This window comes from Megalops cyprinoides, chromosome 2 (genome assembly GCF_013368585.1).
Source record: "Megalops cyprinoides isolate fMegCyp1 chromosome 2, fMegCyp1.pri, whole genome shotgun sequence".
NCBI lineage: Eukaryota > Metazoa > Chordata > Actinopteri > Elopiformes > Megalopidae > Megalops > Megalops cyprinoides.
The window spans coordinates 61,214,056-61,230,294 of NC_050584.1; the positions used below are offsets into that span (position 1 = coordinate 61,214,056).

Below are 16,239 nucleotides of genomic sequence, written 5' to 3' on the forward strand. Positions count from 1 at the left end.
CTGTTAATGATCTCAACTTTGAATTTCCTTCACTGATAATACAGTACAAATCTGATACTGAAGTAAGCAAAAGTTATCAGTGTGTGCATTCTGGACTGCATCACACCTTAAACTGCAAGATAAATGGTTATAGATTAATTGTGGTGTTTTTTTTCCTGACTGCAAGCTAGTTAATTTTTTTCTTAATTGATTTCTGTAGTCTTTATAAGAGTAATTCATTGTATAACACAAAAAGAAAATTCAGATGAAAACTTTTACACTTTTACAATTTTTTGCAAACTTATCCAGAACATCTAACATATGTTGGATGTTCATGTTTTATTTTCCGTACTTAAATATTAACTGTGCCAGAATAATAACTTTTCACCTGATATCAAAAGGCAATTTGTGTGAAGAAGCGATTACCAAGCCATATCGTCTGGGATATTGGCTTCATACCTGACATAAAGACAATTTATGATCTTTTTCCCTTGCAATTTTAAGATTTTTTATTGTCGTCTAAGAAAAAAATCCAAGCAGTTAAGCGTAAGTTTATAGATCAAAATGTCTCTGAACACGTTTCCCAGTTACCTTTGACTGGTACTGTACATTAACAAATTGCTTGTGTTTAATGTAAATTTTTACAAACCCCAATCCGACCAAGATGTCTTACTTTTATGATAAAAACATTTAGTTGTTGTCGCATCAATAGGAGCGTTATTATTGCTAAAACATTAAAATTAATATTGAAATTGTTCTACTGAAAAGAGCTGTTGTAAAATAAACCGATTGGCAACGTAGCACAACGACTTTTTTTCGGGAAACCGCTAGGGCCAAGCTAAGGAGCTAGAAACAAAGAATCTCTGCGCTTCGATTGGCTACGTTAATCAGCAACCTTAATGGGGAACTCCCTAAAAGGAACTGAGTTGCTAAAAACAAGATGTGGGGATTAACGGTACAGCCCAGCCAAAGGCACAGATCAAGTTCAGTTGCACGAGTGATTGCAAGCTATGACACTTTGTGAGGAAGACTAACACAATTTAGGAGGGCGATGGCGTGCTGCCATACAGACTGCATTGAGAAGCCTTTATCAAAACTCTTTAAAAAATTCGGACGTCTTGTCGGCTCTCACCCCTGCTGGTTTCTCATCGTCCCCATGTTAGTATCCGCTGCACTGGGAAGCGGATTTTATTTTCTCAAAGACAGAGAAGCGAATGACATCGAGGAACAGTTTACCCCGCTGAATGGACTTGCCAAGCAAGAGAGACAATTCGTCAAGGAAAACTTCCCTTACGACGAATCAACGTTTTCCATCCAGAGGCTGTACACTGAAGGAACATACGCATCTCTCATAGCTGTGTCAAAAAACGGTGGCAATATACTGACAAAGGCAGCATTTGAAGAAATAATTTATTTAGATGAAAAAATCCGAAATATCAGTGTGAGTGCCAAATCGTTCGCGAACATTTGCGCGCAAGCCAATGATGTGTGCGTCTCCAATGCCATATTACAAATTATTGATAACAATGCCACTAAAATTTCAGAAATCAACATCACTTTCCCCCGGCATGGAGACTATTTTCTTGGCTCTACGGTCGGTGGGGTTAAAGTGAACAGAGATGACATTGTCGAACAGGCTCGGGCAATACGACTTTTCTACTATTTAAGAGAGGACGAAGAAGACCGCCAGAATGTAGATTTGTGGCTGAATGAATTCCTTAACGTCTCCTCCAAAATAGTGACCATGAACTCTATTGAGGTATGTAGCCGTAAGCAACTTCTTTTGATTCATTGTTTGACGGATATTAATTCATGAATATGTGTTTTGACAAAACATATTTTAGGATGTGGAGTAATGTCTCAATTAATATGTGGCGTAGGATGACGTGGGAGCAACTGAGCAGCACGTTTATCAAAACAGCATGGCTAAAATTGTAACTGGCATAGGTAATGGCGTCAGATTATGTCAAAAGTCGCGAGCGCAGAAAATATTCGCGCGAGCACAAAGCAGCCACCACGCGTGAGAGAGTTTCTGCTTGGCGAGCGCCGGACGGCATACGCGCTCGCGCGGGTTAACTCTGCTCTAGAAGTTGAGCTCTGCTCGCGCGATTCGATCTGAATTTTGACAATTTGGGGGAGGAAACCAAGGCAGGCACTGGTCCTCTTATGATTGGTCACTTTCAACGCAATCACACCCACACGACCTCCTTGAACCTTGATTGACAGCTTCCGTTAACTGAACGACAGGCAGAGAGTGTTTGACCAGAGGCTTCTTGTTTTACATTTACATTTATTCATTTAGCAGACGCTTTTATCCAAAGCGACGTACAAAAGTGCAAATAGTGGGCAAACAACAGGCACAAGGGCAAGATGTGTACAGGTCATACAATGCAGATAGTGCTGAAGCTGAGCGCTACGTCAGTGTAGCGAGACAGAACTAATCCGATATGAGGTTACATATATCATACAGTCACTGGGACAATAAAGTGCTGCTATACTACCTAGGCAAAACGTGCTACAAATACAACATAAAAGATAGTGCTACAAGTAGGAGCCAAGAATCTTAGATTTACAAGGTAAAAATGGAAAGGGTGTCAGTCCAGGTAGAGTCTGAAAAGGTGTGTCTTCAGCCCACGTCTGAGGGATTGGAGTGAAGGAGTTGTTCTCAGGGGGGTGGGGAGTTCATTCCACCACTTCGGGGGGGGGGGGGGGGGGGGGGGTGATGGAAAAGCGACGTTGTGAGGAGCATGGGCCTTTCGTTCTGTTGGTGGGAGGAGCGAGGCGTCTGGATGTAGCAGAGCGAAATTTTCGAGCGCAGGGAAAGATGAGGTCCTGGAGGTACTGTAGGTCGGGGCAGTCTGTAATATAAAAATTACGTTCTGGTTTATTATTACTTAAAAATTATATTATAGTGGGATTGCACCCTTTATGTAGTTTTATCTGATTGACAAAACAAAAAGCTTGATGATGCCTGATACAAGTATGTCTTTTCAGGTGTCTTATTTCACATCTCGATCACGTCAGGAGGAGCTCGAGGGTAACACCAAAGAAGTGATCCCTTTGTTTTCGGTCACGTACTTCCTTGCCATTACTTTCTCAATTGTATCTTGCATGAGGTGGTTATTATTATTATTATTATTATTATTATTATTATTATTATTATTGTTTGGAAACAACAGACTTTCTACAGATTTGGACAATTTTCCATTAAGCGCGCACTGAATGAAGTGTGCTCTAAAATACAAAAATGTTTAGCTGATACATTTAACAAATGTTTTATAGGCCTATATCACAAGGAACAAAAAAATAATGTTATTGACCAGTAATAGAGATTTCAGAAATAACGGGACAATAAATATAATAGCGTTTTCGTTTTCATGATTTCTGTTCCTCATAAAATAATGTTTATTTTCTGTTTTCATTTTCGTTCCTCAAACCGGTTCGAAGCTCTGATTTCTGTGTCTCCTTGTTTCTTAGGCTTGACAATGTGAGGAACAAGGTGTGGGTGGCTGCCTTTGGTGTGCTCTCTGCGGGCCTGGCAGTGCTGTCCAGTTTTGGGATGATGCTCTACATTGGTGTGCCTTTTGCCATGACTGTGGCTAATGCTCCCTTCCTGATACTTGGTGAGATGGTCAGGAGCCCTCATACCACACAGATGTATCTCTAAGTTTACTCAATTCTTAAGAGATGAAAAAAAAACCCATGTGCCAAACCCCCCCACATTTTTCAGATATGTACGATGATGTTTTTAAAATTATTTTTCAGATTAAAAATATGCCATCGCAGCCTGACATATTTAATTAATTCCTAAAGCAAATATTTAACATAACTATTTTGACTACGAAATAAATATTTATTTTTGTTTTCTTGTAGGTTAATGTAATACATTAAGATCAATGTGCCAGCAATAATGTACAATATTTAAATACCTCCTAAATAGTTAATTAGAAAATACCACATGTGAGATATTTTATGATTATTTTCCTCATAAACAAAAAGTCTGTATTTTTGTAAACATCCAGGTTTATATTTTGATTTGTCAAAGACACAGTCTTCTAAAAGCATAAACTGAAAGTATACTTCAGCTGCAATTTTGTAAATGTATGCTTATATTAATAACAAAAAGTGAATTGTTGCAGAGAATTGGAATACAAATATCAACACAATCAAAGTAGATCGAATTTTTTGGTATCGTTTTTAAATGTTATCGTCTTATGGTTACCATGTCTTTAGAAATAATCGTGCAGTAGCCATTCTAAAGGAAGACTTCCAGTAGTGCTATGGTGTGTCGCGTATATGAACAAAGAGTTTGAGAATCGAACAACCAGCAAATCACATTATTTCAGCTGTTTTAAGACTCAAAATATAGGGGTACATGGACAGGAGACATGAGGAACATTGGGGAAGACATACCTATGTGTACAAGCTAAGTGATAACACTTATTTTTATTAACATTAAAAAAGACACTCTACACACAAGAAGCACTTCCCATTCTTAAGTTAAAACTGAAGCAAACCGTCATCTTTCTTTCTTAGGGGTTGGCATTGATGACATGTTCATCATGATATCCGCCTGGCAGCAGACCAACGTCCATGACAAAGTCGAGCAGCGTCTGGCCGACACATACAAAGAGGCGGCCGTCTCCATCACCATCACCACGCTGACCGACGTCCTTGCTTTCTACATCGGCCTCATGACTCCCTTCGGCTCTGTCCAGTCCTTCTGTCTGTACACTGGCACAGCTCTCCTTTTCTGCTACCTCTACAACATCACATTTTTTGGTGCCTTTATGGCGTTGAATGGAAGGAGGGAAGCCAGCAACCGACACTGGCTGACCTGCATGAAGATTCCAGTAGAACGTCCCCAGGAAAGTTCTAAAGGTCACAGTGTCTGTTGTGTGGGAGGGGCTTATGACAGAGAAACACACAAAGAGGAGGAGCAGCCAATGAATCATTTTTTTAAGAAATACTATGGTCCGTTTCTGACTAAAGCATGGACCAAAGGCTTTGTGGTCCTACTCTACGCTGCCTATTTGGCTGGAAGCATTTACGGATGTTTTCAGATACAGGAGGGGATAGATCTTAAAAATTTGGCAGCGGATGACTCCTATGTTGTTAAGTACTATGAACACGAGAAGGAATACTTCAATAGATATGGTCCGAATGTTATGGTAATTGTGGATGGTGAATTTTCATATTGGAATCAGAATGAAAGGGAAAATCTCAACGTGAGTCTGAAAAATTTTGAAAATCTAGAATTTATTGATAAAACCTTATTTGTGTCGTGGCTTGAGTTATATGAAATCTGTGCAAGAGATAAATTCAATATGAGTAATGAAACTGAATTCAAAGCAAATTTAATTACATTTTTAAATGTAAGTGGCTTTAACCAAGATGTTAACTTCACCAATGACAAGATTTATGCCTCTCGTTTCTTCATACAGACTGTAAATATAACTGATGCCACTAAAGAAAAGAACATGTTGAATAAGCTGAGAGAGACAGCTGCAAAGAGCTCCTTGCAGAATGCCTCCTTGATGGTTTATCACCCAGCATTTATTTACTATGACCAGTATGCTGTCATAGTGAGTAACACCATACAGAATGTTGTAGTTGCCACGGCAGCCATGTTGGTGATCTCCCTCCTGCTGATTCCAAACCCTCTCTGCTCTCTGTGGGTGACCTTTGCCATTGCCTCTGTCATTGTGGGTGTGGCCGGGTTCATGGCTTTGTGGGACGTTAATCTGGACTCCATATCCATGATTAATCTGGTTATCTGCATTGGCTTCTCAGTGGACTTCTCTGCGCACATTTCCTACGCCTTTGTCTCGAACAGTAAGCCGAGTGCCAATGAGAAGGCTGTTGAGGCGCTCTTTTCCCTGGGCTATCCTATAGTGCAGGGGGCAGTCTCTACCATACTTGGGGTGGTGGTGCTGTCTGCTTCAAAGAGCTACATCTTCAGAACCTTCTTCAAGATCATGTTCCTGGTCATCCTGTTTGGGGCGGTTCATGGCATCGTGTTCATCCCGGTGTTTCTGACCTTTTTTGGAATTTGTAGCAAGTCGGGTAAAGTCAACAGTGAAGAAAAACATATGGATGCAGAACAGAAGGAGGAAGGGATCATAAAAAATCATTACATTTATGAAAATCGCATATGTGTGTTGGCCAATGAGGAGCCTGAACTTCAACATTGTAACACTGCTGGGCAGTGTACCAAATGTGACAATCAACATGATAGTTCCCAATGTGTACGAATGAACAGTAAAATATACATTTCAGCATGTGGCTGTGTTAGTGTGTCTGTCTGCAAATGCCACCTAGTTAATATACAGACAGATCCTGACTGTCCTGATTTCTGGTTGTCTTAAGGTTGCTGCTTTGATTCCCAGGTGAGATACTGTTGAATCTTTGAGCAAGGTATTTCACCTGAATAGCTTCAGTAAACAGCTCGCTGTATAAATTGGTAATATATAACTTATGTAAGTTGCTCTGGATAAGAGACCATTCTAAGCAAATATATGGTATCTCTTTTATGTTCTAACATCAGTCCTTGCCCTTCCAGAACAGCTACAGTTTTGCATAACACTTTAAAGACCATATTAAATATGACAACTTTATTATACTAGGAATGAGGCTGATCGCACCATGTATTAAGATTGGCCTCAGTATCTATGACTGGCCTACTTCCTTTATGTCTCCACAGCATTATTATAGTACTGTGATCACACTTTACTTTTTTAGTAATTTAGTAGACATTTTTCCAATGAAATTCACAAAAGTGCATATGAAAAGGTTAGGCTAGGAACAGAGATGATAATAAAACAAGTGTCAGAACCCAACAGTAAGAGTCATTGCATAACATACTGTATTTACCTTTAGATGAATTTGCTTTGGTGTAAACGTGCTGCATAGCATATGTATGTAAATATGTGTTGTTTTTTAAACTGCATCATAGTATTTCAATAAAGCAGAAAAAGCCTCACCGTGTCAGTGCTTTCATGATATATTATTGGGATGTTATTTGTTCTGTGGCTGTTCCGGAAGGCAAACCATGGATATTCTTGCAGAGAACCGATAAAGGAATTAAGACAGAATATTAGAACTTATTTTCCACTTATTAATATGTTAATATTGGCGCTTGCTTAAAATTGTTATTGGAAGGTTTGTTGAAATTTTTACTGTGTTCAGTTCAGGGTGAGGACCATGCCAAGGTATCTGAAAACACAAAGAATATCAGTCTTTATCTCTTTCTCTCAGTGTGTTGATTATACCAGAGAGAACACAGAAAACATATTAAACAATGACAATTTACACAGAAAATTCAACTTGGAATAGCCGAAAGGACGAGACTACAGAGCTCAGTAAAATGTCCATGTATGATTTTTAGCAATGAGGGTTGGGTTCAAGTGTGATGGATTGGTGTGAATCTGAATTTCCTTTTTTTAGTAAGGACTAATGGTGATAACTATAACAGGTCAGTTCTGTGACGATTTATGAACTTTTGTCCCTTGCAACTTTTAGTTAAGATTTTGTCTCATTTACTTGGTAAATCATGTGATTATTATGTGCTGGTGGACATCTCTGACCTCCCATGAACGCATGGACTCACTGCACTGGAATCCATAGAGAAAAAAGGAGCTGTTCTAAGATAAACCGATTGGTAACGTGGCGCAACAACCTTTTTTGGGAAAGAGCGGGGGCCGAGCTAAGTTGCTAGAAAAAAAGAATCTCTGCGCTTCGATGTTAATCAGCCACCTTAATAAGATAAGATAAAAGATAAGTGAGCTTTATTGTCATTGTACAGGACAACGAAATTACTACTGATACCCCGTGTCAGTGCCATGACAACATATAACAAGAATTTAAAAACAACAAGAATATATACAAATGTGTGAATATATAAAATATGAGAAGTGTATGAAAATAAATAATAATAATAAAGTTTCTGTGTCGTTAGGTCCGACCAAATATTTTAAGCCTAGCCCCGAATATTTTGAAAAAGGAGGTGTTTATAGCAAAACAACAGACTGTGTAACAGAGCGGAACTTGACTTGCAGTGTCCGAAGCTGTGATAATGTTTATTTATTATGGAGGTAAATAAAACCTCCCCAACCTACCGATGCCGATCTCCCTTCAAAAAAAAAAAAAAAAGACAAGCCCCAGGCAAACTTGACTTAGCCCCGGATCTTTTCAATAGCTAGAAACGTCCCTGGCTGTTACCATAAAAAAAAAATCTCTGTTGCACACGTATCTGATATTGCACATGCCCGTATTATCGTATCATATTGTATTCTATTAAAAGTGCGGTGCACATGGTATCCACATTATTGCAGAAAAAGGTATGCTGCGTTGCATTGCACATAATAATGTCATTATTGCGCTGAGGTAGTCCATGGTTCATTGTCGCCTTCTGTGGGAGGTGGAGTGGGGGGGGGGGGGGGGGTCAGCTGCATTACAGCTCTAGTAGGGAACTCCCTATAGAGTTTAGATGAACTGAGTTGCTAAAAACAAGATATGGGGAGTAACGGTACGGCCCAGTCAAAGGCACAGATCAAGTTCAGTTGCACGAGTGATTGCAAGCTGTAACGCTTTGTGAGGAAGAGTAGCACAATTTAGGAGGACAATGGCGTGCTGCCATACAGACTGCATTGAGAAGCCTTTATCAAAACTCTTTAAAAAATTCGGACGTCTTGTCGGCTCTCACCCCTACTGGTTTCTCATCATCCCCATGTTAGTCTCCACTGCGTTGGGAGGGGGATTTTATTTTCTCAAAGACAGAGAAGCGAATGACATCGAGGAACAGTTTACCCCGCTGAATGGACTTGCCAAGCAAGAGAGACAATTCGTCAAGGAAAACTTCCCTTACGACGAATCAACGTTTTCCATCCAGAGGCTGTACACTGAAGGAACATACGCATCTCTCATAGCTGTGTCAAAAAATGGTGACAATATACTGACAAAGGCAGCATTTGAAGAAGTTATCTATTTGGACGAAAAAATCCGAAATATCAGTGTGAGTGCCAAATCGTTAAAGTTCGCGAACATCTGCGCACAAGCTAATGATGTGTGCGTCTCCAATGCCATATTACAAATTATTGATAACAATGCCACTAAGATTTCAGAAATCAACATCACTTTCCCCTGGCATGGAGACTATTTTCTTGGCTTTACGGTCGGTGGGGTTAAAGTGAACAGAGATGACATTGTCGAACAGGCTCGGGCAATACGACTTTTCTACTATTTAAGAGAGGACGAAGAAGACCGCCAGAATGTAGATTTGTGGCTGAATGAATTCCTTAACGTCTCCTCCAAAATAGTGACCATGAACTCTATTGAGGTATGTAGCCGTAAGCAACTTCTTTTGATTCATTGTTTGACGGATATTAATTCATGAATATGTGTTTTGACAAAACATATTTTAGGATGTGGAGTAATATCTCGATTAAGACGTGCTGTAAAGTGACGAAGATGACGTGGGAGCAGTTGAGCAGCACGTTTATCAAAATAGCATGGCTAAAAATTGTAACTGGGGTAGACTTCGATTTTCTGTTCACTCTAGCGCTCTGTATACAGTGCATTGTTACTTTCTATGTATTACAAAGGTTCATCAACCTTCACACAAAATGCTTTGCGTGGTGTAATGTGAAGTAATGTGTGGCACCAGTAGAAAGAAAACGGAAAAGATCATTTCAGTCTCGATGACTGTTCCAGATTGACCTCAAATGAGCACGAGGAATGGCAGTCTGTTTTGACATCACAAGCCACAGAAATATCAGTGTGTTTTTAACGGATGAGTGCAAAATATGATTCAGCTGTGCCTCACTGGTGGAACGTGTCGGGCTTGCTAATCTGGTGATTTGAAGTCCATACGCTTTCAAGTTAAGCAACGTAGCCGAAAGACCACTGTATGTAACTACGTTCTGGTTTGTTATTACTTAAAAATGATATTTTAAAGGGATTGCACCTTTTACATACTTTGGTCTGTTTGACCACAACGATTTTGCGCTGTTCATTTGTGTGTCGTAACGCTTGATGATGCCTGATACAAGTATGTCTTTTCAGGTGTCTTATTTCACATCTCGATCACGTCAGGAGGAGCTCGAGGGCAACACCAAAGAAGTGATCCCTTTGTTTTCGGTCACGTACTTCCTCGCCATTACTTTCTCAATTGTATCTTGCATAAGGTGAATATTATTATTATCATTATTTGGTAACAACATATTTTCCTATAGGCTTGGATTTTCCGTTAAGAAACACTAACAATAGAGATGACCTATTCTGGACATTAGGTATGCAGTCAAACAGAGAGAGGAACCACTATTTTTGCTAGTAAATGATATGTACTGTACAATATTTTCTGCTCACTCGGAAACATGAAATGCAACTGTCTCGTAGCTGTTCTGCAATAACATTACCTCCCTGTAAGAAAATTCTAGAAAACGAGTCGGCCAGAACAATACAGACATATCCATTGTTATGATTTTTGTTTTTGTATTTATTTCTGCGTCCCATTTTTTCTTAGGCTGGACAGTGTGAGGAACAAGGTGTGGGTGGCTGCCTTTGGTGTGCTCTCTGCCGGCCTGGCGGTGCTGTCCAGTTTTGGGATGATGCTCTACATTGGTGTGCCTTTTGCCATGACTGCAGCTAACTCTCCCTTCCTGATACTCGGTGAGACGCTCTACCCCAGGGACCCTCATACCACACAGATGTATCTCTAGGTTTACTCAATTTTTAAGAGATGAACAAGCGCCATAGACCCCCACTTTTCTCATATAAGTACGATGATGGTTTTTTTAAAGTTATTTTTCAGAATAGAAAATATGCCTTCACACTAACCCTAACCCTGACCCTATTTTTTTGTCATGTTTAATTAATTTCTAAAGCAAATATTTAGCATAAAGTTTTAAACTACAAAATAAATATTTCGTTTTGTTTTGGGATCAATGTGCCAGTAATAATGCAGAATATTTAATTATCTGCTGAAATATAGTTAATCAGCAGATACCATATGTGAGATAGTTTGTTATTTTACTCATAAACAGAAGGTCTGTGTATTTTTAAAAAGCATCAGGTTTATATTTGGATTTTTTTCAAAGACTACAGTCAGTCTTCTATAAGCATAAACCTAAAGCATAATTCAACTGCAGTTTTATAAATGTATGTGTTTTCTCCAACCTTTATTACAGAAGAAATCTACACCAAAGAGCCATTAAAAATGTATATTTTAATAAATAAAACATGCTATTTGAAACACTAAATAAAGCTGGCTTATTTTAACAGCTTAATGGTCATACATGTAGAGTATAAGTCTCATACCCTAGAGTGCATTTCGCATGTTGTATCTGTGCCTGCTGGGAATTGGAGGTAGACAGAAGCATGGCTGAAGGGATCACTGTCCATTTCAGCCGAAATATTACAAAATAATAATCTACATGAAAATACACATGCATAAAGTGGTCCAAGGCAGCCATACTTGAGGGCTCATATTAATATCAAAAAATGACTTGCTGCAAGGAGCACAATAATAATAATAAAAATAATAAAAATATAAGTTGGAACACAAATATCCAATGCAATCAATGTAGATCTGATTTTTAAATATAATTTTTAAATATGAGCATCTTACTGTTTACCATGTACTCATAGAAATAACGTTCACTGCCTTGATATCACTTTTCTGCCATCCTATAGGAGGATTTCCAGTAGTGCTATGGTGTGTCGCGTATCTGAACAAACAGTTTGGAAATCAAATAAACCGAAAATCAGACAATAGTAGATCTTCACATTCTTTTAGCTATTTTGTCTTAAGACTCAAATGAAGTGGCACATGAACAGGAGACATGAGGAATATTGGAATGGACATTGGGGAAGACGTGTACAAACTAAGTGATAACACTTAGTTTTATTAACACTTAAAAAAGACAACCTACACTTCCAATTCTTAAGTGAAAACTGAAGCTAAACATCCAAACTATCATTTTTCTTTCTAAGGAGTTGGCGTCGATAACATGTTCATCATGATATCTGCCTGGCAGCAGACCAACGTCCATGACAAGGTTGAGGAGCGTCTGGCCGACATGTACAAAGAGGCGGCCATCTCCATCACCATCACCACGCTGACCGACATCTTGGCTTTCTACATCGGCCTCATGACTCCCTTCGGCTCTGTCCGGTCCTTCTGTCTGTACACTGGCACAGCTTTCCTTTTCTGCTACCTCTACAACATCACATTCTTCGGCGCCTTTATGGCGTTGAATGGAAGGAGGGAAGCCAGCAACCGACACTGGCTGACCTGCATGAAGATTCCATTAGAACGTCCCCAGGAAAGTTCTAAAGGTCACAGTATCTGTTGTGTGGGAGGGGCTTATGACAGAGAAACAAATAAAGAAGAGAAACAGCCAATGAATCATTTTTTTAAGAAATACTACGGGCCGTTTCTGACTAAAACATGGACCAAAGGCTTTGTGGTCCTGCTCTATGCTGCCTATTTGGCTGGAAGCATTTACGGATGTTTTCAGATACAGGAGGGCATAGACGTTAGAAATTTGGCACCTGACGACTCCTATGTTGTTAAGTACTATGACGACGAGAAGGCATACTTCAATAGATATGGTCCGAATGTTATGGTAATTATAGATGGTGAATTTCCGTATTGGAATCAGAGTGAAAGGGAATATCTCAATGTGAGCCTGAAAATTTTTGAAAATCTAGAATTTATTGATAAAACCTTATTTGTGTCGTGGCTTGAGTTATATGAAATCTATGCAAGAGATAAATTCAATATGAGTAATGAAACTGAATTCAAAGCAAATTTAATTACATTTTTAAATGTAAGTGGCTTTAACCAAGATGTTAACTTCACCAATGACAAGATTTATGCTTCTCGTTTCTTCATACAGACTATAAACATAACTAATTCCCTTGAAGAAGAGAACATGTTGAATAAGCTGAGAGAGACAGCTGCAAAGAGCTCCTTGCAGAATGCCTCCTTAATGGTTTATCACCCAGCATTTATTTACTATGACCAGTATGCTGTCATAGTGAGTAACACCATACAGAATGTTGTAGTTGCCACGGCAGCCATGTGGGTGATCTCCCTCCTGCTGATTCCAAACCCTCTCTGCTCTCTGTGGGTGACCTTTGCCATCGCCTCTGTCATTGCGGGCGTGGCCGGGTTCATGGCTTTGTGGGACGTTAATCTGGACTCCATATCCATGATTAACCTGGTTGTCTGCATTGGCTTCTCAGTGGACTTCTCTGCGCACATTTCATACGCCTTTGTCTCAAACAGTAAGCCGAGGGCCAACGAGAAGGCTGTTGAGGCGCTCTTTTCCCTGGGCTATCCTATAGTGCAGGGGGCAGTCTCCACCATACTGGGGGTGGTGGTGCTGTCTGCTTCAAAGAGCTACATCTTCAGAACCTTCTTCAAGATCATGTTCCTGGTCATCCTGTTTGGGGCGGTTCACGGCGTCATGTTCATCCCGGTGTTTCTGACCTTTTTTGGAATTTGTAGCAAGTCGGGTAAAGTCAACAGTGAAGAAAAACACGTGGATGCGGGGCAAAAGGAAGAAGGGGTCGTAAAAACTGTTCACGTGTATGAAAATCGCATATGTGTGCTGGCCGATGAGGAGCCTGAACTTCAACGTTGTAGTTCGGCTGGACAGTGTACCAAGTGTGACAATCAGCATGGTAGTTCCCATTGTGTACAAATGAGCAGTCGAATACATATTCCAGCATGTGGTTGTGTTAGTGTGTCTGTCTGCAAATGCCACCTAGTTAACATACAGAGAGATCCCAACTGTCCTGGCTTCTGGTAGTCTTAACGTTGCTTTGATTCCTACAAGGTATTTTACCTGAATAGTTACAGTAAACATTTAACTGTATAAATTGATAATATATTACTTATGTAAGTTTCTCTGGATAAGAGACCATCCTAAGCAAATATATGGTGACTCTTATGTTCTAACATCAGTCCTTCCCCAACCAGAATAGCTACAGTTTTGCATAACACTTTGAAGATTCAATATGACAGCTCTATTATGTTAGGAATGAGACAAATCACACCATGTATTAAGACTGGCCTTAGTATCTATGATTGGCCTGTATCCTTTATGTCTCTGCTTATTATAGCATTATTATAGTACTGTAACTACATTTTAAATTTCAGTCATTTAGCTGATTTTTTTTTTTCCAGAGAAAGCACAGATGATAATAAAACATACCGGTAATTGTCAGAACCCAACAGTAAGAGTCATCACATAACATACTTTGTTTACTTTTTATGTAAAACATACCCAGTTTACCTCATCCAATGTACTTAAAATGAATTTTATATTTATTTGTTTAATTTGAGGATACACTAAGAAAGAACTTTTATTTCTCCAAATCATGCTTCTCAATAGAATATGAATCTTTATTTAAATATAATTAAGCCTTAATCAATTGACTAATTATAGCAGTCCTTTTGATTAATTTGATTTGGTGTAAACATGCTGGACATGCATGTAAATATGTGTTGTTTTTTGACTGCATCATATAATATCAATAAAGCAGAAAAAGACTCACCCTTTTAATGTTTTCATTATATTTTATTGGAGTTTTGTATGTTCTGTGGTTGCATGACTGGTGTGGTAGCCACATCATATATGGAAGATCAGAAATGTGCAGGCTGTTCTTTTTGGTTGCCCACTGACAGTATGTGCCAGTATAAGCATTTCCCACATTACTGGTATCAGCCAATAAGACCTCTGATAATGCTTCTCACCTCCCTCACCCTACTGAAGTTGTGGAGCTCTCCTAACTCTGCTACTTAGTTGATGGTCACTAACGACATCAGTCAGGTGACTGTATTAATTTCTGCATGCAGATTTGAGAGACTGGTACATACATAAATAATAGTTTGATATTACAAACAAGTTAGATCAAGAATACATTGTTGAAACATGTCATTAAAACAATGAGCAGCTTTACATTACATTACAGCTGTCGCAGAGATTCCTGTCCAGATCAGCTGACACCGCATACAGTTTTCATATTTTACCATTGAATACAGCTGGATATTTACTGAGTCAACTCTGGTTACGTATCTTTCCCAAGCACACAAAGTATGCAGTGCCCCGCCAGCGATTCAGACCCGAAAACCTGCAAACTGGGATTGCAAGACATTTGATTTACAAACCCTGTTCCTTTCCACTATACTACGCTGCTGCCCAAAATATGAAATGCTAAGCCTACATTACGTTAAAAAGCTGCAACGATATCGTAATTGACAGCAACTGATTGAAGGAAACCCCTGCATGTAAAAGTCAGTTTGCTAGCTAGGCTGTAGACTTTGTTCAAATACCACAAAGTAGTTTATGCAGCATAACCCGTCTTGAATTAAATGGATCCAGCTTTCATATTTTTTTGCTTTTGTACGAACAGCAAACAAGTTCAGTTCGTCTTGATTGTCGTGTGAGTGTAGGCAGTAAGATCTGCGAACAGCGGTCCGTTCTTTACTGCTTAATAACAGCAAGATACATATCAGGCTAACATCTGTTTTACGATTCTGGTACGCTTTATTCAGCACGTATCTCAGCCAGCTATTCAGACAATAAATCAAAGATAAAAAGTACTTCACACTTCTTTATCTTTAATTAGGCTTGAGTAAGATTATTATCTAATTTGTCCAGAAATATTATTTTCCTTACTAATTATATTCCAGTACGTCTTCTTTGTTACCTCTTAATCTACCTAAATTGGACGGCCGCAGAGCATATAAAGTTTCACTATTTTTAGCGTTTTTGCAGCCCTCTTAACGTTGACTGTTCAGCTCTCGAAAATAATGAATGATGTCATAATCGCGTAATGTGGTTGCGAAGGGCTTCTGCAAAGCTAAATGAGCTCATGGAATAGTAAAGTAAAACTGGACACGAAATATTTCTCAAAACGTTGCAATTCTCTTAACTGAAAGAGCAACGCCCCGATATCTTTGTAACAATTCACCAAAAGAATATCATGTAAATTTGCAGTGTAAATACTTATGTTCAAATTACCACTAGATGGCACTAATGGGTCTAATGTCCGTGATTACAGGTGGGAGAGAATTTTGGCAGATCAACTTGGTGTCAAGTGCAGCCTTCCGACTTTGTTTCATCCTTAAGGCTACAACTGAGTCCTTGCCACGGCCTTAAATGACTACTGTCAGTATCTGACACGAAATGATTAAATTTCATGTTTGTAGCATTTGTGAACTGGGCAAACCCTTTACCTGGGTTTTCT

The 16,239-nt window shown here is 39.2% G+C and overlaps 2 protein-coding genes across 2 annotated transcripts; both read left to right on the forward strand.

Moving 5' to 3' along the window:
- Nucleotides 1-1,030: 1,030 nt before the first annotated feature.
- Nucleotides 1,031-6,391, forward strand: LOC118771951 (patched domain-containing protein 3-like). The gene is made up of 5 exons (XM_036520146.1): nucleotides 1,031-1,738; nucleotides 2,974-3,095; nucleotides 3,457-3,602; nucleotides 4,516-6,135; nucleotides 6,369-6,391. Exons 1-5 carry the CDS (start codon nucleotides 1,031-1,033, stop codon nucleotides 6,389-6,391), a joined length of 2,619 nt encoding a protein of 872 aa, XP_036376039.1.
- Nucleotides 6,392-8,602: 2,211 nt separating this feature from the next.
- On the forward strand, nucleotides 8,603-14,779 carry LOC118771959 (patched domain-containing protein 3-like). The gene is made up of 5 exons (XM_036520159.1): nucleotides 8,603-9,316; nucleotides 10,042-10,163; nucleotides 10,502-10,647; nucleotides 11,971-13,623; nucleotides 14,763-14,779. The coding sequence occupies exons 1-5, from the start codon at nucleotides 8,603-8,605 to the stop codon at nucleotides 14,777-14,779; spliced, it is 2,652 nt and encodes an 883-aa protein (XP_036376052.1).
- Nucleotides 14,780-16,239: the final 1,460 nt, after the last annotated feature.